Source organism: Podarcis raffonei, chromosome 7 (genome assembly GCF_027172205.1).
Source record: "Podarcis raffonei isolate rPodRaf1 chromosome 7, rPodRaf1.pri, whole genome shotgun sequence".
NCBI classification, from domain to species: domain Eukaryota; kingdom Metazoa; phylum Chordata; class Lepidosauria; order Squamata; family Lacertidae; genus Podarcis; species Podarcis raffonei.
The window spans coordinates 47,665,757-47,689,015 of record NC_070608.1 but is presented as its reverse complement, the minus strand read 5'-3'; the positions used below and the strand labels follow the sequence as shown (position 1 = coordinate 47,689,015).

The following is a 23,259-nucleotide window of genomic DNA, read 5'->3' as shown; positions in this document are numbered from 1 at the left end:
GCGCACGCACTTTAATATGGTTCCCGAGGCCGCTTCAACTCTCGGCGCGGCCCCGTCCATGGCGACGCGCGGCGTCGGCCCTCCTGTGTGCGTGAGCCCGCCGAGGCCGCCTCAGAATGGCTGGTCGGGCTCCCCGTTCTGCCCCCTCCAGGCCACCTGCGCGAATGAGCAGCCTTCCTCCTCATCGGAGCACCCGCCCCCTCCTCTCTCTCGCTCTCTCCCTGCGGGGGGCGCGCCCTGCTCGCACCGCGCATGCACGTTCCCGCCTCCGGCGCGCCTCCTCTGGCCGCCGCGCGCGCGCACTGAATGCTCGTGCAGGAAGCGGCGGTAACGGTCAGAGACGCGCGCCATTTCCCCTTACATCCCATCCCCCCCCCAATCCCCCCAAAAATATCCCTTTACTCGGAGCGGAGCGCTGCTGCGGCCGCGGCCACCCCCCTCCTCCCCTCCCCTCCCCATATTCTATCCCTTCGCCGAGCGTGGCAGGTAAGCGCGAGGGGCATCTGCGCGCGCACTCGAGCCTAGGCTGGCGGAACCGGGCGAGCGGGAGGAGGGGGAGGGGAGGTGCACTGGGGAGGCTCCGCCGCGCGCCGCCCTTTTGCAGCAGCTGCTCCCGCGCGCGCCGCCTGGCTCGGGCCTGCTAGGCTGCCTCGCGCCACTCGGGGCAGTCCCGACAGGAAAGGGCCGCCTTCTCGGTCGCGGCCGAGGGCGCTCTCCGGTGGGAAGCGGTTGCTTTCGGCGCCCGAGATTGCCGCAGCGCCCCCACCCCGCCTTCCTTCCGTCCTCCGCCGCCCCCCATTCGGCGAGGGAGCGCGAGCGCGAGCGGTGGCTGCGGGGCCAGCAGCGCCTTGCGCGCGGGCCTTGCTGGGCTCCGCCTCTTCGGTGGCGGGCGGAATAGGACGGGGGAGCCGCGCGTGTGAGGCGAGGGTGCGCTCCACTCCGCTGCAGCCCCGTCTTAGCGGGGGCACAGGCATCGTCCCCGAACGGGCACTAGCACGCATGCACCGAGTATGCACCGTGCACGTCTGCTCCATGGTTACTCGCGCGCTGCTCGCTTGCTTGCCGGAGGAGGAGTTGTGTTCCAGTACGTGCACGCCGCGAATGCACGCTCTTGCTCGCCTATAGAGGAAAAAATCGCCATCGGTTCAGTACGAAACAAATAGGAATCGGGACTGACTCATAATGGTTGTCGCGGTGTTGATTTCCGAGTAAGAGTGTTTATTATGCTTTCGCCCTTTTTAATTCAAATCTGATTTAGGGCGCGCGGGTGGGGTGGGGGATTGTTTGAGGATGTATTCACGAAACTAGTCTATGGTGCTTATTGCGATGGTAGTAAACCATGTTCTTTAAATAAACATTGCTGCAGTTTGGGTTTATCTCAATTTTAGTTTCCTTTAAAAGCACAAAAAGTGTACGTCATCACATGTTATTTAAAAAGTTATGTGAGTAAATTTAAAGTGGTATCTTTGATAACAAAAATACTTAGTACATCAAAAAGTAGTTTGTCCAAGGTCCCTAGAAGGTGATCTTAAACTCCTATATCCCTAGATATAGGAGTTTAAGATCACCTTCAGACGAAGCTACTGAACTGGATGCAAGCAGGCAGTTATGGGATTGCTTTATTAGTCTTGCTTTAGTTCCATTAGATTGAATATATTTGCTTACTCTGAGAAGGCTGAGTGGCTACTGAAGGGTAGGAGTAGGCATTTCAGTAAATAAACAAAACTGAAATCTGTTTACGTGGGGAAAATCTTAATTGATTGCAACAGGATTCCCACATGCAGGTTTTTTTGTATAAAAAATGTCCTGCTGTATTTCTTAAATCTAGCAAGCTTAACAATAGTTACGCTCAGATGGTTCCTCTCCCAATATATTCAAGAAATTTGATGGGTGGGTTGCAGAGCCACCTGTACTAGTCCTGCCTCCTGCTCTGATTTGTCACATGGATATGCCAAGCCATCTGCCCAAGAACCCTGTCTCATGTGGGCTGAACAGATAGAGGTGTTGTCTGAATTCCCTAAAATGAAAAGTATATGAAAATGTAACACTCAGAAACTCGAGAGTTTCCAGTAACAGTTCAGTCATCAGGAGAACAAGAATGTTTTTGAAGGCATGCTGAATGTTAATAATGAAGGAAGCAGATGCATCTCATCAGGGTGGACATTCCGTTAGTGGGGAGCAACCCATCCCCTGCTTATCCTCTCCTAGGGTTGTCTGTTAATAGTAATAATTAAAGGTGCTAGTACTAGCGCACAAAGCCTTAAATGGCTTTGGACCAAAGTATTTAAAGAAGCACCTCCTGCAATATCAACCATTGTGGGCTTGACAATGGCAGGTGGTGCCACCTTCTTGGCATGGCCCATGACAAGACTTTTTTCACACACAAGTCTAAACTACTTGCTTTTGTGAAGCTAAACCAGGCTTCCTCAACCTCAGCCCTCCAGATGTTTTGAGACTACAGTTCCCATCATTCCTGACCACTATACTACCCTGAACATGCCTGATCCTGATAAGGATCATGGGAGTTGTAGGCCAAAAACATATGAAGGGCTGAGGTTGAGGAAGCCTGAGCAAAACATCACCTGCATTTGGAAGGGAAATAAAAGCCAGCAAGCGTACAGGACATGTATTAGGCAAGACACACATCAGACATAACACCTTTGCTAATGACTGTGAGCAACCAGAGTCGGATACAAATGAATAACTTGCTTGGATTTTGTGAAACAGAAAAAGTGGAACAAATGAAAATAAAAACCAGAAACCCGAGAGGCAACAATTTATGCTTTAAGAGATAAAAACATCTGTATATTTCCCTTCATTTCTTAGTCTTCTTACTGCTTAAAAATAAAGTCAAAGGATAAACAACAAAATCAAAATTCCATACAGTTGCTGCTGTACCAGATTTTACAGTGGAATATTTCATATACTTGCAAAAATAATTTGCTTAATAAAAGTTATCCATAGCTGGAACAATTTGAAACTCCCCCCCCCCTTTGAATCATATGTACATGAGCCACATTCCTGTTCTCTACACACAAACACACACACACGTACATGTATGTGTGCAGTTCCTGCTCTTCCCCAAGTCTCCACCATATAAGTTATTAGTGTTTTTATAAATATCCTGCAGGCCTATAGGTGAATAGTTGCTGATGTTCACGTTAAAGGCATAGAAGGGCCTAGTCTACAACTATACTACCCTGAACATGCCTGATCTCTGATATCATAACCTCAGCAGGGAGAATGGCCTATCTTGGAAATTGTGGCCTAAATTGTGAGAGAGTAGGATTATATGGAACTATAGGATCTGTTGTGCATTTTGTCCTTGCAAGTGTGCAAAGATTCTGCTTTCAGAAATAAGTTGTGCTGATTTTAATGTAGAAATACTATACTAGCAATAAAGACATGGAAGCCAGTGTGGTGTAAATTACAGAGTCAGATCTGGGTTCAAATCCCTACTCAGCAATGAAGCTCACCAGTCCTCTCAGCCTCCTCTAACTCATCATAAAAGGGACAACCTGGTAGACCATTCTGAACTCTTTAAAGGAAAAATGGGATAATAGAAAAATAATACTCTTTTAAAAGATACCTCATCGTTTTCTCTTTCAGGTTCAGGGTCCTCAGGATAAAGGTTAACCTACCGTCAACTTTTTGTTCAGATATTAAGAAAAAAATCCTTCATTGTTCATGGTACAGTCTTAATATTTCTTTTTTGCATTTCCTTAATTTTCTGCTTCAGTAAATTATTTTAGTCATTAGGTAATTGCCTATACAGTCTTACCTTGGTTTTCGAACAACCTAGTTCTCGAACATTTTGGTTCCTGAACAATCGAAACCCGGAAGTGACTTTTCCGGTTTTCGAACGTTATTTTGGAAGCCGAATGTTTAACGGGGCACCGTTTGGCTGCAGGACCTTCCTGCAGCCAATCAGAAGCACACTTTGGAAGTCGAACACTTTGGAAGTCGATTGGACTTCCAGAACGGATTCCGTTCGACTTCCAAGGTATGACTGTACAAGTTTGCCAGTGAAATGATGGGGCATATTTGCGAAGAGGACCATTTGGGAAGAGGTCCATTTCCTCTTTGCCTCTCCTCTCCCTCACTTCATACCGTTTGTCTTCCTCTCCTGTTCTCAGCACTTTCTACTCCTCCTGCTTCAGCTCTTGCCCTTCAAACTCAGATTTGTTGTTGCTGCCTTCCGAACATACTTGGAAGGAAGGATTTATATGTTTGGCCGCACTGCTGAGCAATGTGTTGGGATGCAACCTTTCATTATCCCAGATGATGTTCAATCTAGACCAGTGGACAACTTGCAGGCAAGCCGGAAATCCTAAAGTATTTATGACTGTGGTCCACAGTTCACTTGCCCACTTTCTTAGAGAAGAATGGCACTGTTGTTGTTGTTTTCCTGTGATGCTTACACAATAATAGGTAGATCAACTTTGTGTCTACAGTGGTACCTCAGGTTAAGTACTTCATTCGTTCTGGGGGTCCGTTCTTAACCTGAAGCTGTTCTTAACCTGAAGCACCAATTTAGCTAATGGGGCCTGCTGCTGCTAGCATGCCGCTGGAGCACGATTTCTGTTCTTCTCCTGAAGCAAAGTTCTTAACCCAAGGTACTGTTTCTAGGTTAGCGGAGTCTGTAACCTGAAGTGTATGTAACCCGAGGTACCACTGTATTGAGATTTTTAAAGGTTATTAATTGCTTGAAATGTTGTTGAGCAAATCTGAGTTATAAAGTTCAGATCTAATACTACATTTCTCAAAATGTCTTTTGTTTTGTCAGAGTAGCTTACAAATAAATCTTTTCATAATTTTTCTGCAGGAGTTTTTCCTCAGTATGTCTGAAACCATTAAATATAATGACGACGATCACAAAACTGTATTTCTGAAAACATTAAATGAGCAGCGATTGGAAGGAGAATTTTGTGACATCGCTATTGTTGTTGAAGACGTGAAATTCAGGGCCCACAGGTGTGTGCTTGCCGCTTGTAGTACCTATTTTAAAAAGCTTTTCAAAAAACTGGAAGTTGACAGCTCATCAGTAATAGAGATTGATTTCCTTCGGTCAGATATATTTGAGGAAGTGCTAAATTATATGTACACAGCCAAGATTTCAGTTAAAAAAGAAGACGTTAATTTAATGATGTCGTCTGGTCAGATTCTTGGGATTAGATTTTTGGACAAACTCTGTTCTCAGAAACGTGATGTTTCTAGTCCGGAAGACAATTCGCAATCAAAAAATAAGTACTGTCTTAAAATAAACAGATCAATGGGTGAATCTAATGATAACCAAGACGATGAGGTTGAAGAAATTGGAGATCATGATGATAGCCCATCAGATATGACAATGGAAGGAACCCCTCCCAGTCAAGAAGATGGCAAGTCACCAACTGCAACTTTGCGAGTTCAGGAAGCAATTCTGAAAGAGCTGGGCAGTGAAGAGGTTCGAAAAGTGAACTGCTACGGTCAGGAAGTAGAGTCCATAGACACTGCCGAAACAAAAGAACTAGGATCTCAAACTCCTCAAGCTCTAGCATTTAACGATGGCATCAGTGAAGTGAAGGATGAACAGACGCCAGCATGGACAACAGCAGCTGGCGACATGAAATTTGAATATTTGCTTTATGGTCACAGAGAGCAGATTGCATGTCAGGCATGTGGCAAAACATTTTCAGACGAAGCACGATTGAGAAAACATGAAAAACTTCATACTGCGGATAGACCCTTTGTTTGTGAAATGTGCACTAAAGGCTTTACCACCCAAGCCCATTTGAAAGAGCATCTAAAGATCCACACAGGCTATAAGCCATATAGCTGTGAAGTATGTGGGAAGTCTTTCATTCGTGCTCCAGACCTAAAGAAGCACGAGAGGGTTCACAGTAACGAACGGCCGTTTGCCTGCCACATGTGCGACAAAGCTTTCAAGCACAAGTCTCACCTGAAAGACCACGAAAGAAGGCACAGAGGGGAAAAGCCTTTTGTCTGTGGTTCTTGTACTAAAGCATTTGCCAAAGCATCTGATTTAAAGAGACATGAAAACAATATGCACAGCGAAAGGAAACAAGTAACCACAACCAGTGCTCTCCAAAGTGAAACAGAACAATTACAGGCAGCAGCTATGGCTGCGGAGGCAGAACAACAGCTGGAAACTATAGCTTGTAGTTAAAAGCAGAAGAATCCACAAGTTGAAAAATGTTTGGTCTGATAACTCACCATTGGAAAAAGTATTTTTAAAGGGATTTTGAGAGTAGAAATATAGTTTGAAATTTGCAGCAAAGAACTACCCTGTCAGTGACGTTAAACATGGGAGAAGGCTTTGATTTAATCAACAGTCCAGGCATAAATAAAAAAACAGTCAGACTCTAGCCAGTATTTACTCCTCTTAAAACTCTGGGTTTCATTGCATGTCTAGTAAACTCTACGCATGTGGAATGGAAGGCCTTACACTCCAATGCACAGGGAAATTACACTAAAATATTTCAATTTAAACTATTTATGTTCCATTGATTTCAGTTGCTTTGGCATCCCAATCATAAGTATGCTTCCTGTGATCAAGGGAATCTCTAAATACCTTAGAGATTGTCCATTCAGGATGGTGACAAGTGACAGGAAAAGCTGCTGAACCAAAATGTGTGCCCATTAGGGATTCACTGGATTGCAGCTGTTAATGTGGAAGTAAGCCTCATGGATTTCAGTGGAAATTTGTTCCATGTAAGTATGTCACTCCAAGTCTTTTGGTTCCATCGGCCTGAAGATTGGGCTATTAATGAGTATTTGAACAGTTTAAATAAATAATGTCTGCTACAACAGTTTTTTTTACTTTGAAATTATGAATTACAATGAGTGCAAGAAATCATTTTAAAATAAGAAATGTATTGTTGTCCCCCTAACCAAAACTCATGAAGGTGTGACTTTAGTCTTTATATAATAGCTCTTTGCAGTTGTCTGTTAATCCACTGTGATGGTCACTACAAGTTTTTAATGTAGCTGTGTGGGCATCTGAACACTGGGAATTATCTTGTTTCTTCAGCTGGTGAGTTGGTGTATCCCAAGGTCATTAGAACCGCTCTCTGTCTTGCAGATGCTTTTCCTCCCTGGCCCGCCTTACCTATGTGCCTGCATTTTGCTTTGCTATTCCTGTCTTCAGCTCAAGACAAAAATAACAGTTGTCTTTGTCTTATTTTAGGAGGCCTTTAATTGTATTCTGTTAGGGAGCCTAGCCCTAAGAAAATGGAAATGGCAGGGAACAGCTGTTGCACTGCTGCTTACAGTTGGAAAGGTGCAAATACCACTTGACAAACTCAGGTTCCTTCACCGGGGTTTTCTGGTCTCCATGGCCATTGTCCAAGAATGCACAGATCCATCATCATGCTCTTCCATCAGCATGATTTATTCCAGTGCAGAGTTAAAAGGAGCCAAGGCATATTGTTACAGGGAAGAAAAGAAGTAGAGAAAAGCAGTAGAGGAAGGCAGTGCCGCTCTGCTACAGTCAGCTGTAGTAAATCCTTGCTTTCTTTCAAGGTTCTTTTACTGTTCTTAAATGATTGATAATTAGGTATAGCTTGAAGATCTGAAGCAAATGGTTCAGAACATCAGGCAATTGGGTTGAAGCTTACTATAGGATAGCTTTAAAGACTCTACAACCTAGTTTTCAGTAGACTATGCCTCTTCACACTGGGTTGCAGTTCACAATGATGCTCTTCTATACAAATTGCTTCAGTGGAAAATTAGACACCAAGAAGAAAGATTATAGCCTAGTCTTCTCCAGAAAATTGTAGTTTTCCTTATGGGGAGCATTCATTTGAGCTTGACCTGCAGTCTGTAAAGTGTATAGCCCAACACTTTGGTAAGAACTAGGCCTACTTGAGCAGCCTTTTCATGAAACCTGGAGGAACTGGGATGATGGGAATGTGATTAGGAAAGGATAGAGATAATGACAACACGTATCAATATTCCTTAAGGGATTTAGAGTTACACAGCTGCATTTTGTTATGATTTCATACCATATTCCCTGCTCAGTAACTAAGAATTCCACTAGTCTTGCAGTGCAATCCTATGTGTGTTTACTCCGAAAATCCACTGAATTCAGTGGAGATCACCCCCTGGCTAGTGTGTATAGATTTGTAGCCTTTGGCTGCGTTACAGTTAGCTGTGATATTTAGTGTTTGAGATTTACATCCCAATCCTAAGCATTTCTGTTCGGAAAGCAATCTAAGTTCAGCTAGGCTTAATGTTCAGTTAGGCTTATTTGCTATGAAGTGTGCTTCGGTTTGCAGCTTAGTGTCAGAGCTTAGGTTCAGTTACGCCGCTTTAAAAAATCATCAGCTTTTTGGAACAGGTCCTGTCTATCTCTTCCAGAGATGTCTAGCGCGAGATGCTTTCAGGGAATTGATAGGAAATGTATGATCTTGGGATCATTTTGAGTAGAAGAAAATTTTAAGCTTGTGAAGTGATTTCAAGACTTCCTTAGCCTGCCTGCCCTGAATTAATGAACCAGTTTTATTCGAAATACAAACTTACCATTCAGATATGCTTTAAGATGTCTCAGTGATTACAATTGCATTTGTAATGAACTGTAGGATGGGATTTCCATGCAGTAAGAGAAGGCTGAAGTCCGTTCAAGTCTTTAAAGACATTTCCCCACACATTTTTAACATACTTCTATTATCAAGGTTAAATTTTAATTAACATTGGACAAAAAAATGTTTATAACATTGGGTTAGAATTAGTTATTAGAATATGTATTTATAAATTATTGTGTGTCAAATCACCTATTGCATTTCTAAATAGTAATTAAGACTAACATTTTTAAGTATTAGAATAAAATTGCATCTAACTATTGATCTTTGTTACAATGATGTGAATCATTCAATGAATAGTCAAGTTTAAGTTAAATTTAAAATGCCAACCGTTTGAAAATTGTCTTGTAAATAAAACACAAATATTTTAGAATACATGGTGTAATGTGTCTATACATTTTACAGCATTCTTATTTTATTTCACTTTTCGATATATTGGTTTTAGAATGTCTGATATGCAACTTCAGTGAATTTATATAACCTAAAACCAATTTGCTCATAAGATTCTTGGTTTATAAGTCAGAGAGAGATGACTATAAGGATCCAATTTATGTGCTTAACAAGTAGTGAATGATGACTGGAGCACCTGCCTTAGTATTTGAAATGAATTACTGTGGGTGACATGAACAGATTAACATGACTTTAGTACTGAAACTATCATGCATATTGTTAAGTAACACACTCACTAGACATGTACCCGCCAACAATTTGCCAGCTATGCCTCATAATTATATAACAAAATGCAAATAAATAGCATAATATCTTACCATATAATAGAACTGTAAAGCTCTCTTCACACAGCAGTTGTCTGGCTGCCAGTAGACATTCATGGCAACTCCAGTATGACACCAGCAGGCAGGCAAGCTGTGCAGGTTGCAGGCATCACAGGCGAGCCCTTTAAGAGGACTGGGAGGTGCTTGACAAACTTCTGAAGCACCCTACTCTATTAACATCACTGGAGCAGTGTTGAACGGCAGGGATTGCTTCAGAGAGCAGTCTGCTCAACCCTTCTCTAAGGTCCCTCGCATGCTCCTAAAGGGGATGATGGGGTATTTTTGGGTTGAGCTGTAAGGAGGAGTGGAGGTTTGAGCGAGCTGTGAGGGGATAGGCAAGGCAAGGGGATGGGTGAAATGTAAAATGTCTTCGGTTATGTGTAAAGGGAGGAAGGGTTGGCCAGGTGAAGGGGTGTTGATGGCTAGGCAGGTGTGCTGGTCCCGAGGGTTAACCGTGCAGCGAGGTCCAAGTCCAGTCCGAGGTCGAGGGTGCGGTATGGAGGCTGTCCATCAAAGCTGAAAAAGGGTCCAAGGCAAGGAGTTGGGTGAGGTCAGGAACTCTGGCAGGAGAGCAGAACAGGGTGCAGGCAGGAACAGGCTACCAACAGTGTTGCTCCTGCAACCTGGGACTGGGGCTGGCTGGCTTTTATCTGCCCTGAGGCATAGGGCGGCCCCGGTCCACAGGTGACTCGCCTCTCCTGGCCTGGAGGCGAGCACTCCTCCTGTGGGAACTTCGTTCCCTCCGCCTCTCTTCCCTGAGCCTCTGCAGCTCAGGAGAGGCTGGAGGATTACCGGACCCAGAGGCAACCTCATCTTCCCCTGACGGGGCTGAGAGTGGAGCACCTGCAGGCAATGGGTCCTCCATCACCTCAGGAGCCAGAGCAGACTCAGCTGGTGCCTGCACCTGAGGATCCAGCACAGGTGAGGACCCTTCAGGCTCAAGCCCCAGCCCCGGCTCAGCTGGTTCTGGAGGCAGGGACTCCTGTGCAGGCTGGGATTCCTCAGGTTCAGCCTCTGAGTCCAAATCCCAGGCAAGCAGGGAGCAGCCCCTTGTATGCATGTATTTGTAGAAAGACTAAGAATGATATACATACAATCCAACGTGTACATTTCTGTTAAAAGCATGTCTCCTTTTAAACATGCTAATGCAAGCATGAGATCTACTAGTATTCATATTTATTTGTTCAAAACACCAGGAGACATTCTAGCTTCAGGATTTTGAGAATGTTTAGCCTCAATACGATAATGACATGTCACATTCCCACTGATACACTATAATTATTACAGTTTTGATTGCTTTCTCATGGACCATTCAATATTTGACCATGGCTATATTTCCACCACAGTAGCGATTTATAGGTTATTAAGATTTGTAGGTTGTTACACCCAGAAGCTTGTTGATTTCAGTATTAATGCAGATGCTTAAAAGGTGGCGACATTTCTAGAGGCTAATGTTCTGGAAAAGAAATGAAAGGTTTAAGGTGGAAAAGGCACAGTGGGGAAGAACAGAAGACAGGAAAACAATTATGTCCATGTTTTCTGAAGCAGGCTGGCCCTTGGTTTTTTCTACCCATCCTTCTGGTGTTCAGAAACTGAGTAAGCATTTATTGACGAGGTAAGTGGTAAGGAAAAAAAATACCTGACTGATGATAAAAGGAGCAGGATAAGTTTTTTAAAAAATAAAAAGTGGTAAAGTGGCACACTGCAACACAGTAAATTCAATTCTCAGTATAGTTGAGTACATTTTGATTGGACTGGTCTTTTAGCAAGTGTTCTCATCTCTGTGATGTAAACACCATTCCTAACCCTGCCTTTTCCTTTCCTGAATAAAAATGTATGCCCTTAATGGCTAGAAATGTGATTTTAAAAGAAACGGACTGACTCTCAGGCTGCAGAAGTTAGTGTTAAGGTAACCAGCCTGAGATGGCATGGAAAAAACCAGATCATACACCTTCTGGAATTTTTGGCCACATAAGCAAATTCAGTTGAAAGTCAAATGACAGTTGTGCCACTGTTGTGACCTCTTCGTTACCCACACATGCCTTGTTCGTTATCTTTTGTACACTTTGGCAAGAGAAATACAAGTAAGCCATAACAGACATGCTCTCACACACAAAACCCTTCAAGGAGTACTTTGTTTAAAACATCAAGATCAACAACAAAATGCTTTGTAGACATTTGTGGCAGGAAGCCCAGTTGGGAGGTGGTTGGGAGTTTTGGATGACAAAAGCGTTCTAAAGGAGAAGAAGATTGCAGAGAAACAATGAAATATTTGTCTTCAAAATGGGAGCAGTAGTGCAGATCCCTGTGTCTGGATTAATTTTTTGAAGAATAGGAATTGAGGTAGATAGCGACAAAGAGATTAAATGTTGGAGGCAGTATGCCTCTGGATACCAATTGCTGAGATTCACAAGTAGGGATGGTGCTGCTTTGCAATGTTCTGTTTGTTCTCAGAAGCATCTGATTGGCCACTGAGAACCTGATGATGAGCTAGATGGGCCTTTGACCTGAGCCAATAGGGCTCGTCTTACATTCTTAGACATTTGTGCTATCATTTAGGGAGTCCAGGTGGCATTATTTTAATTTATTAGATTTTAATATCTTGAATGTAACCCTGAATCATTGGGATGGGACAAAATATGGTAGTTTCCTTGCTGGTCATTGGACCAGCTTCAATTATTTATTGCAGTCATTGGATGACATTGGATCTGTTTATAAAAGTATGCAACTTGGCCATAACCTAATGTTAGATGTCATTCATAACGGAGTCTATTTCAGTGAACATTGATCTGGTACCAGAAATCCTAGCATGAACACAACTTAGAACACCTATTAGTTCTGAAAATAAATATCATTTCTATAAATAAACAGTATATTGAATCCCTTGGCCTTCTTACTTTGCGATTTTTGTCCTTCAGGAAAGAGGCTGTGACTTTAACAAACAAATGAAGCCTTTCCTCTCAGAATATTTGGAACAACCCACATAAACTTTCTTTTATTTTTTGCATCACAGCAAATCGGGCATCATAATCAGAAATTATACAACAGGATATGCTTGCCAAAAGCTGCATTTTGAGGGCCAAGAAGTGTTGAAGGAGAACTCAGGGGCCCAATAGGTCAGGCACAATGGTGAGCAGGGATGGCCCATTTTGGCACTTGAGGTGCACTCCCCAAAGGCCCCCCCCCCAGGGAAGAAAGGATGAGAGAAGATCTACACCAAGAACAGCCTGGGGGTGGGGAGAGAAAGATTGACAGCAGGCTCTGCTGTCCTTGTAGATCCTGCTGCCTCAGCCAGTCTCACATCATCTTGCCTCATGGGTGGGTCGGCCTTAATGGTGAGAATGAAGTTAAAGATCATGATGAAGGTGAACAGTTAGACGCCAAAACTAGAAGATGCCAAACTGGTCTGTGGACCACCAGTGCCACACCAGCTTCATTCAGGCTGGAAAAGCAGAAAGAGCCTTGGCTTATTTCTACTTGAATCCAAGGCTATGACTATGGGAGAAGCAGAACCTTCTTGGGGTGTTAATCCTGTGAACCCTTTCATCATAGATTCAGGTTGTATATATGTGTAAATTAACCGCATATCATAAAGACACCACAGTCTCCGCTGTGTAAGTGCCTTATCTTGAGTGAGTACCCAGAACTCCTGGAATGTTGCACTGCTTGAAGATTGGGTTGGCATGCAACACTGTGTGTTAAGCAGAAATCAACCATGGCACTCGCTTGCTCGTTCTCCCTTTGGAGCCTGCAGCTTTTTCCTCTACATCACAACACAGCAAACTCTGCCCTCAAGACTCAGGCTTTGTCTAAGAGCTGGAGGATGCCCCCCACCCATATGTCATCTGGCACAGAGTCCCCTCTCCTTTGCTCTCAATGGCTCATCACCCAGGCAGAACCCAGGAGGCTAGCCTGGCTTGATTAGCTTTTATTGAATCCAGGAATTTAGAGGGGTCTGGCACCCCCAAGCCCATAACAGTATATTTGTTTTTCCTGTATGCCGAAAGTGGCATATGCAATAACCAGCTCAAGTGATAAGACGTTTTCAGAAGTCACTCTTGCTTCTGTTGAGTCGTGATCATCTGGCAATACTAAGACTACCCTGGGATAAAAAGATACCAGCGAAAATATTTTCTGCATCGTATTCCCACCCCCCACCCCACTCCCCAGCTCCAGTGTCAAGCGGCTGTTTTCTGTTCTCTTGAAGCTGCCTACAGTGGACGGACCCAGGAAAGATCTACAGCTAATTACGATATTTTATTCTATTTTTTGCGGTGGTGGACCTGCATGAGATGCTAAGCTGCAACGTCCCGAAAACTCCACAGAGCCTGCTTAACAAGGGGCTTTTAAGCTTACCCTTGCAAAATACCCCGTAAATGTCAGGCTTGCTGCATCCAGCGCTGAGGTTGACAAGAAGAGTTAATTAGGAGCAATTAGTTTATCCTCCTGCCGAGAGCCTCTGCGCTTCCCTTTCCCCCTCCCCTGCTGCTGCTGCAGAGTCCAGCATTGCTGTGCGTACAGCAGACGAAGGAATGAGATATGAGCTGAGTCCCGGTCTCTCTTTTCCCCCTCCCCTCTCCTCCTCTTCTTCCTCCTCCTTTCCAGAGCGGTGCATTGTGGAGGTAATCGCCGAGGAAGCACCGCGCCGTTGACTCCGCTGTCCTACTCTGGGAGCTGTCCAAGGTGCTACTTCTCCTGGGAGTCCTTGCGCAGCGCACGCTCTGGTGCTTCTCGCTCGACCGGCTCCCGCCTTTTCCCCCTTCTACCCACGTCCTCTCCGTATACTGTTCCCTTGGCAGGAAGAGACCATGGTGTTTGCTCCAGGTAACGTATTTACTTCATATCTCTCTCTCTCTCTCTCTCTCTCTCTCTCTCTCTCTCTCTCTCTCTCTCTCACACACACACACACACACACACACACACACTCATTCACTCCCTTAGATCGTTGCACGGTTGGCCTTTTCTGCTCTCCTTGAGAAGCAGGGGCGGAGCTCTTCCCCAAACATACGTACGTACATGCCTGCATGCGTGCCTGCACACATACACACGCGCGCACCTCCACCCAAATGCAGATCGGGACTGTTGATATGCTGTCCCGACAGGCATGCGGGCAGAAACGCCGCAGAGGACCATCCGGAGCTATTGTGGAGTCAGTTTTGTTTGGGACCAGATGAAATAAAGTTCTTCTTCTTCATCCCAACAGCTCTGGGCCAAAGAAAACTGCGGGGAAGCATACGGGAGGGGTCTGAGTTAGTGGGAGGCTGATAAATGGAACGACTGTTCTTCAGCAGGAAAACAGGGCTGTGCCTGTGTGTAAAGAAGTGTTTACTAGCGGTTTGTCCTTATAGGTGTCTTTCTCTCCCTCTCTCTGAATCATAAGGTCACATGGTGGTTGGACATAAGGAATTCTCTCCCTAGTTTGAAAGTTTCTCCAAATCATGTTTGTTTGTTTGGTTGGTTGTATGTTTAGTTGTTTAGAGAGAGGAGAAAAATTATCTGTAGCAAAAGCTGGTTCTAAATTCACCTTAAAAAATAATAATCCCCAAGCAGATCTTGTTATTTATTCTCATTTATTTATTTACTGCATTATCTCCCACTTCTGCACTTAGGCAGGAAGAACCAGATGCACAAATATAGGATGGGGGACACCTGGCTTACTAGCAGTACATGTGAAAAGGATCATGGGGTCTTGGTGGGCCACAAGCTTAACATGAGTCAACAGTGTGATACAGCATCAAAAAAACCCTAATTCTATCCTAGGCTGCATCAACAGAAGTATAGTGTCCAGATCAAGGGAAGTAATAGTACCACTCTATTCTGCCTTAGTCAGACCACACTTGGAATACTGTGCCCAATTCTGCCACAATTTAAGATGAATGTTGACAAGCTGGAACATGTGCAGAAGAGGACAACCAAGATGATCAAGAGTCTGGCAGCTAAGCCTCATGAGGAGCGTTTGAAGGAGCTGGGTATGTTTAGCCTGGAAAAGAGGAGATATGATAGCCATGTTCAAATATTTTAAGGGCTGTCACATGGAGGAGGAAGCAGGCTTGTTTTTTCCTGCTCTGGAGGGTAGGACTCAACTCAATGGCTTCAAGTTGCAAGAAAGGAGATTCTGAATAAACATTCGGAAAAACTATCTGACAATAAGAGCTGTTTAGCAGTGCAACAGACTCCCACGAAAGGTGGTGGACTCTCCTTCCTTGGAGATTTTCAAGCAGAGGTTGGATGGCCATCTGTCATGATGCTTTAGCTGATATTCCCGCATTGGAGGGGTTGGACTAGATGACCATCGGGTTCCCTTCCAACTCTATGATACTATGATTCCTTCCAAGCAGCTCAAAGTAGCATTCTTGGGCTGCAGTCCTAACTCCATTTACTTGGGAGAAATCTCAGCTGAACACTGCGGACTTACTTTTGAGTAGACATAATTAGGATTGCACTGTTAGGGAACCCCCCATTTTCTCTTCACAGAAATGTTGTTGTTGTTTAGTCGTTTACTCGTTTAGTCATGTCCAACTCTTCATGACCCCATGGACCAGAGCACGCCAGGCACTCCTGTCTTCCACTGCCTCCCGCAGTTTGGTCAAACTCATGCTGGTAGCTTTGAGAACACTGTCCAACCATCTCGTCCTCTGTCTTCCCCTTCTCCTTGTGCCCTCCATCTTTCCCAACATCAGGGTCTTTTAATTACTGGTCCCAAGGTCCTCAAGGAGCTTCATGGCTGCATGGGGATTTGACTCAGCTCTTTCCCAGCCTGGTATTCTAACCACTACAGCTCACAGCTTGAAATCCTATACACACTCTTCTAGGTGTAAGTCTCATTAAACACAACGAGACTTACTTCTGAGTAGATACGCATAAAATTGTGCTGTTATGGTCCAGTCTGAATTCCTATGTTCTCTTCCCTCTGTCCACAGTCCTCAAGTCATTAATTCTGGAGTTAAGTCAGGGTGCGAAATTGATTTTGAAGAATGTAGTTTAAGGAACAATAAGATAATTGCAAACAGGATTATTAAAAGGTCTGTTTTAACCAAGAAACTCCTATGTTTTCAACAACGTGGTTACTCAGGTGTGAATGTGAATGAATTCAATGGGACTTACTCTCAAGTAAGTGTGTTTAGGATTGAAGATTTATTCTTGCTCTCTGGGTGAAGATTTCTTTGGCAGGAGAATCACTATTCATTGAAATAAATTCTGATTTGTTTACTTGGGTACTTAAGATTTTTATAAATTGCCCTTCCTTAAAAGGAGCTTTGGGTAATGTACGACAAACAAATAAACTTTATAACAAAATAGTAAAACATTGAAAATAAATAATAATAATAATAATAATTTATTATTTATACCCCGCCCATCTGGCTGGGCCTCCCCAGCCACTCTGGGCGGCTTCCATAAAAACCAAAAATACAGTAAAATATCACACGTTAAAAACTTCCCTGAACAGGGCTGCCTTAAAATGTCTTCTGAATGTCAGGTAGTTGTTTATCTCTTTGACATCTGCTGGAAGGGCATTCCACAGGGTTAAAATTCATTAACATGTAGAGCAGATTTAGGCCTATAAGCTTCAACCAGGTAATATCTATTCTCTTTCGGAGCTGTGCGGCAATATCCAGATTAAGTAAAATGAACTTAAGTTCGAACTGAAATCAATGGGGCAAGTTAGTCTTGGTGTAAGTCACATTGATTTCTTGAAAACCACTGTGATATATGTTATATAATAACCAATTTCAGGTAAGTAATTAGCACTCATGCCCTACAAAGGTACAAGCTTACACAGTGTTTTGCATGAGAAATCATTTAGTGAAATAATTTATTATTAGTATAGATATAGATATATTTGATCCCTCAGCCCCAGTCATCTATGTATAAAATGACACGTTGTGCAAACAAAAACCAGTGCCACAACCACAAGTTATTTTTTCAACTTTTTGGATTTTCCTCAGACATTTATTATTTTTTAAAAAGACTGCAGCCCAGGCCACAATTGCTGCATGTGCTACAAGAATTCAAAGAATGAGATCCATAAGGGAATTCTATTTAAATGAATGGGACTTACTTCCAAATAATGTATTGGGACTAAAGTGAAACACCAACAAAAAGAGATCAGTTTCTGACAAGTTAAAATGTGTTTGTTTTTTTAATTGCCCAGTGTGCTGATTATTTCCAAGACACATTGGTAGACATTTTTACCTGGGACAACTTTATTTAACCCAACTATCCTTTGCTGCCAGCAGCACCCTCCAGAGTCACTACACCTCTTCTAATTACCCTTTATCTAAGAGCACAGATGGTCCACATCATTATTCACAGCCTGTTTTTGAGGCAAACACATGAGGCTGGAGAACAGCAGCCAGAGATTATAATTACAATAAAGACAACAACACTATTTCCAGTGGCTGATAAGTTGATAATAAATGTGCCATTTGTGAGTATTGTGTCAGAAGGAACAGGCTCTCCACACTCACAGGCCAATATTTGCTTAATGTAATGATTCTCTTTCAGCTTGCTCTTGCAGGAAGGATATTTAGTAATTCCCAAATGTTTGTTCCCTTTCATATGATGAGTGTCATTTTTAAATAGCCTTCTTTATTTGTTATATTATCTGTGAAGTTAGAAAGCAGACACTGCCACTTGCCAGGATGAGAAATCTCAAGAAATATGGGTACAATCTAGGAAATTTAAGAAAATTTAATTTCCAATTAAAATCAATGTAGGCTGGTCTATTACAACAAATGGAGCACTGCCTCGCCAACCTTGGCCCACCCTCAGGCAGCCTATACCTATTTGCTGTCTGACTTATAACAACCAGTCCATTGGTTGGCCCTAGCTGTCAGCTTCCTCCTCCATAGTCTCAGTGTTGTCCTTGTAGAACTAGCAAGGAGGACCTGCTGTTGGCTCTGGCTCCACCTACTGTTGTCCTCCCAGGCTTCCACCATATGAGTCTCAGTGGACAGCAGCCACCACTAATTAAAATAATTGCAAAGGGTTTGTGCTATGGGAGCTTGTTCATGAGTACAGATTGCGATGCACAGCCAAACAACTCTGGACTTGCTTTAGCAAGGGGGCAGATGTGTCACAGGCATGGCTATATAACAGACCACTCTCTTGGAGAAAGGAATCTTGTTTTGAAATATAGGGTGGCTCAGTTTTAGGTTGTATATATCTATGCATATATTATTATTAATAATAATAATAATAAGATTTTATTTATATCCCGCACTCCCCAGCCAAAGCCGGGCTCAGAGAGGCTAACAACAGTAAAAGTAACACATAATATGAATTAAACTCATATTCTCTTCTTTCCTGGTCAGGAGATAAATGTGGAAATGAACAAGAAGAGGCAAAGCTGCAGAACGTGAGCAAGCAGATTGTCCACACAGTCATTCAGCAGGCTGTCCAGCAGCTCTCCCAGGAGAGCCAGCAAAAGGAGAAGGCGAGGCATGGCAGTGGGAGCCTGCAGCTGGAGAGAGGGCAACTAACCAAGAAGCATGAGAAGAAGTAAAAGGCCCTGGTTTCTTCTCAGGGAATCTTCCAGTCTGCAGCACTTCCACCTTCTCAGCATCAGCTGTGTCGCCAGTACCGCACTACGTCAGAAAAAGCAAATCCAAGTATAATCAGCACATAGCGATAGATGTATACCGTTGCAATAGTCCTCAGCTGAGAAATAGGGTTTTAAGTGCATTAGGTCGTGCCACTTGATATTTATGCAGTGCCTTGAACACACGTAACAAAATAATGCTGTGGCCATTGAAGTAGTCTTAAGTGCAAGTCCTTCCCAAAGGACACTCCCTGAAGGACTTCCTGTACTGTTGTGTGTGTCATCATCTCCAGATGGTTAGTAGATGTCCCTTGAAGTTCAGGGGTCCCAGGAAGCCTTTCTATTGACACACCTGTTCAAAGATGTGCTTTAAAACTCCTCGAAGCACAAACCTACACCACGTTTCGAGTGAATACTGTGACGTGCTAAATGACCAAATGAAATCTATGAATGAGTCTTTCAGAAACATACTCTCTCCTTAATCCAACCCAGAGTTAAACAAGCTTGAAGCTGCTGATTTAGGTTCTTGTGCTTTTAAAAACTTTATTTTTAATTCAAAACTGAATCAGTATTCAAAGATGGGAAATGAATGGGACATTGGGCACAACCCAAAGAAAATGTGTATTATCCCACACACACTTACTTGGGAATTATTCCCTTTGACCTCAGTGGGAAAGAAAACGTGTATAGGATTGCAATGTTAGCCCCTTAAAATCCATGCACTTCAAACTCTTTATAAGTACGTTCAGTTTATTTCCATTGGAATTAAACACAACCAACTTTTTCTGGGTTTTGCTCCTTTGTTGCTTTTGTTTATTTTTATTTATTTATTTACAAACCTTCAGCATATTTCTTTGGAAGAGCAGAAGGCTGTCTGCAAGCAACCCCCAAGTGCCCATAGAACTTCATATATATCGTGTGTCCGGTGCCATGGGCAGAAGAGCCTCCTTGGGTTCTGTGGAGAATCCCATCTTACAAGGAAATAGATAGCCAATTCAATGAATGGGCTTTACATTGTGTTCCTTGCATATAGGGAAAGACAAAGAACTTCATTTCCTTCATACTGGGCTTTATATATTCTTTTAGTCCACAGGAGCCTTCCAGACTGGTATACTTGTCCTTATGCATACTTCTTGTTTAAAGGCAATCATATATTAAAACACAGTCTAATGTATCACCTGGGTCTGATTTAATGTTTCTGAATAAATATATATTAAGAAAAACTGGAATTATCAAAATGTATTTAAAAATGCAGTTTATTTTTTAAGGCTTTGTTTGTTTTTTAATCACTAGGAAGCTAATAAATGCAAGATAAAATGGTTCACCATGTGCTTTTTATGCCTAACAGTGCAGCCCTACATGTCTACTCAGAAGTAAGTCCCACAAAATTCAGAAGAGCTTATTCCCAGATTCCTAGGTAAGTGGATTGAGGATTGCCGCCTAAATTTCACAAGTATTCACTTGGATTAAACATCTGCATTCCTCTGCCTTGCTCTTCCAGGTGTAGAACACACACTTATAGCTCCTACGTATAGAAGAACACATTACTTTTGATGTTATCCTAGTAATGAAACAAAGGCACCACATCAGGGATAATGTTTTCTTCTAAGAGCTACATAGCTGTATTAAGAACCTGATCTGCAGGTTCCCCACCTGGGAAAACAGCAATGAAGTGGGAAGAATTTTAATTGATGTAATATTTCTGAAGCCATCATGTATCTGGATTTACCTTGCACCGAGCTCATGTGTCAGACGGCTCTGCCTTTCTGCTGTGTCAGCCCAGAACAAGCTCTTATCAGGACTGCAGGGTGAGTCATTCTGGAGACTTGTGGAGAACTGATATAACTCTATAGCACAGTGCACATGCCATATGGTAATAAAGTGCTTGTTTCATGGTATTAGAGAATAGCATTTGAGAAGAAACTAACCTCTCACAAAATATCTCATTTGCTGTTGCATTCCAATTTTTGGTACTGGAAATATTGGGGTGTCTAAGCAGTGGTTGGTTTCACATCAGTGGAAGGCTAACAAAGTAATCCTATGCATGTCTACTCAGAAGTAATTCATAGTGATGTCAATGTGGCATACATGCAGGATTGCAGCTAAGACTGAGGCTGTGATCCTATATGCACTTACCTGGGAGCAAGTCCTATTGGACTCAATGAAACTTCTGCATAGGATTGTAATATTAGGAGAAACTAGATGTATTCACTAAATCCAGTAAAGAAGTTCTCATGGGGAATTGATATGATGTTGTTGTTTAGTCATTTAGTTGTGTTCGACTCTTCATGACCCCATGGACCAGAGCACGCCAGGCACTCCTGTCTTCCACTGCCTCCAGTAGTTTGGTCAAACTCATGCTGGTAGCTTCAGGAACACTATCCAACCATCTCGTCCTCTGTCGTCCCCTTCTCCTTGTGCCCTCCATCTTTCCCAACATCAGGGTCTTTTCCAGGGAGTCTTCTCATCTCATGAGGTAGCCAAAGTATTGGAGTCTCAGCTTCAGGATCTGTCCTTCCAGTGAGCACTCAGGGCTGATTTCCTTAAGAATGGAGAGGTTTGATCTTCTTGCAGTCCATGGGACTCTCAAGAATCTCCTCCAGCACCATAATTCAAAAGCATCAATTCTTCGGCAATCAGCGTTCTTTATGGTCCAGCTCTCACTTCCATACATCACTACTGGGAAAACCATAGCTTTAACTATATGGACCTTTGTTGACAAGGCGATGTCTCTGCTTTTATGATATGATAGGTTAGAATATTTTTGATATGATAGGTTAGAATATTATTGCAATAATCTCAGATTCTTTTAAGGCTATCTACAAATATAAGATAAATAACATATATAAGGCAGTCAGAAATTACTTCAGAACAACACAGTTCATACATATGAGTATTGGAGCCAAATGAGGTGCATCTGTTTTCAACTTTAACAACTGTCCTAGCTGTCGATGTAAGCCCAAGCTTAGTTGCTTCAGAAACAACATTAACAGCTGTAAGTTTTATTTGATTAAGGATGCCTGTCCTGCCTTCAAGAAAAACATTTTCAGGACTACTTTATAAAACAAACTACAAAGCCAAATGCATGATAAAGCTGCAATGGAAGATAAAAGCAGTAGAGATGACTCAGATAGTTAAAAGGCCTGGAAAGGGTCTGGTTAGATGTGGCCTTGGCCTTCAACTGCACATTTTTGTTTGTATTTATAGGAAAAAGGAGGAGGAAGAAAAGAGGGAGTACAGTGGAAAGCACAAGAAAATGTGCTTTGAATGTGCTTTCAGGGTATAGTGTGTGTATGAGGTCCATCCTATTCCTGATCATGTGTATTCAGAGATCTCATCGATTCATCTGGGATTTGGAAGTTCAAATGTAGCTCTGACCTTCTGTAGCATCATATACACAGCTTGTACATGAGCAGCAGTATCAGTTTCAAGTCTAAATGTCTGTTGCACTCCATTAAGTCAATGCCGCGTGAAACGAAAATGGCCAGCGTGTCTCCTGCCACCATGACTAAGATCTGAGGGAGACTAAATAATGGGTTCAACCCAACTACTTAATTCTGTCATATTTTAGGAGCAAGTGATTACACGCTAAAGTGCTCATAATAGAAATGGAAAATGGCTCCACAGCATGGTTTTGCAAATGAGTCATCAATCAGATGTTTTACAGACGTCTGAGGAAAGGGCAAGGCGTCACAATCTCCCATATATTCCACAAAGAGCAAAAGAAAGAAAAAATGGTGCCTGCAAAAATAGCTGCTCGATCACCATATCCTTAATTATTTAAATGTTCTTCAGAACATTGTACCTAGAAGGTTCTCAAGTTTCTGTGTGACTAGAAGCGTCTTATTCCACGCAGGGATCTCTGTCCTGTGCTGCAATTGGTGAATGTCCCCTGACTCTCAGAGGTGCTGCACTATAATTCCTGTTCACTGACAGTTTCCTGTATGGCTGTTCAGAGGGAGTTAATCCTACAGAATGTTTTCTAAACCCAGTTCACTTCTTACATTTTCCCCACACAGAAAAATGCACTTTCCAAGTAATCCCACCATTACTCAGCTTATGTCTGGTATCACAATATCTAATTAGCAGTGAGGTGGGGAACAACAAACTAACAACATCAACAATACTCTGCCCCAGCCACTCTGGACAGCTTTCAACACATATAAAAACATAATAAAACATCAGACATTAATAGTAACAATCTGATCCAATATAAAAGTCACAATAACTTTAAAACAAACAACTTCTATCAAATAAAGCAATAGTCAATAATCCATTACAATCTAATACTAAACAGTAAAAATTCCATCCCATGAATCTAATTAGGCTTGGCACAGGTCCCAGTTTTGTGAAAACCCTGCCC

At 42.8% G+C, this 23,259-nt stretch overlaps 2 protein-coding genes across 3 annotated transcripts; both read left to right on the top strand.

Annotated features, from left to right (window-relative positions):
* The first annotated feature begins 274 nt into the window (after positions 1–274).
* ZBTB14 (zinc finger and BTB domain containing 14) lies at positions 275–8,957 on the top strand. Of its 2 annotated transcripts, none has more exons than XM_053396471.1 (3): positions 275–486; positions 3,610–3,690; positions 4,826–8,957. In XM_053396471.1, the coding sequence occupies exons 2-3, from the start codon at positions 3,688–3,690 to the stop codon at positions 6,167–6,169; spliced, it is 1,347 nt and encodes a 448-aa protein (XP_053252446.1). In that variant the 5' UTR covers positions 275–486; positions 3,610–3,687; the 3' UTR covers positions 6,170–8,957. The 2 variants fall into 2 exon arrangements, with proteins under 2 accessions (XP_053252446.1, XP_053252445.1); XM_053396470.1 differs by lacking the exon at positions 275–486 and adding an exon at positions 857–1,208.
* A 4,590-nt stretch (positions 8,958–13,547) lies between these two features.
* Positions 13,548–20,218, top strand: AKAIN1 (A-kinase anchor inhibitor 1). The gene is made up of 2 exons (XM_053396469.1): positions 13,548–14,179; positions 18,670–20,218. Exons 1-2 carry the CDS (start codon positions 14,164–14,166, stop codon positions 18,858–18,860), a joined length of 207 nt encoding a protein of 68 aa, XP_053252444.1. The 5' UTR covers positions 13,548–14,163; the 3' UTR covers positions 18,861–20,218.
* Positions 20,219–23,259: the final 3,041 nt, after the last annotated feature.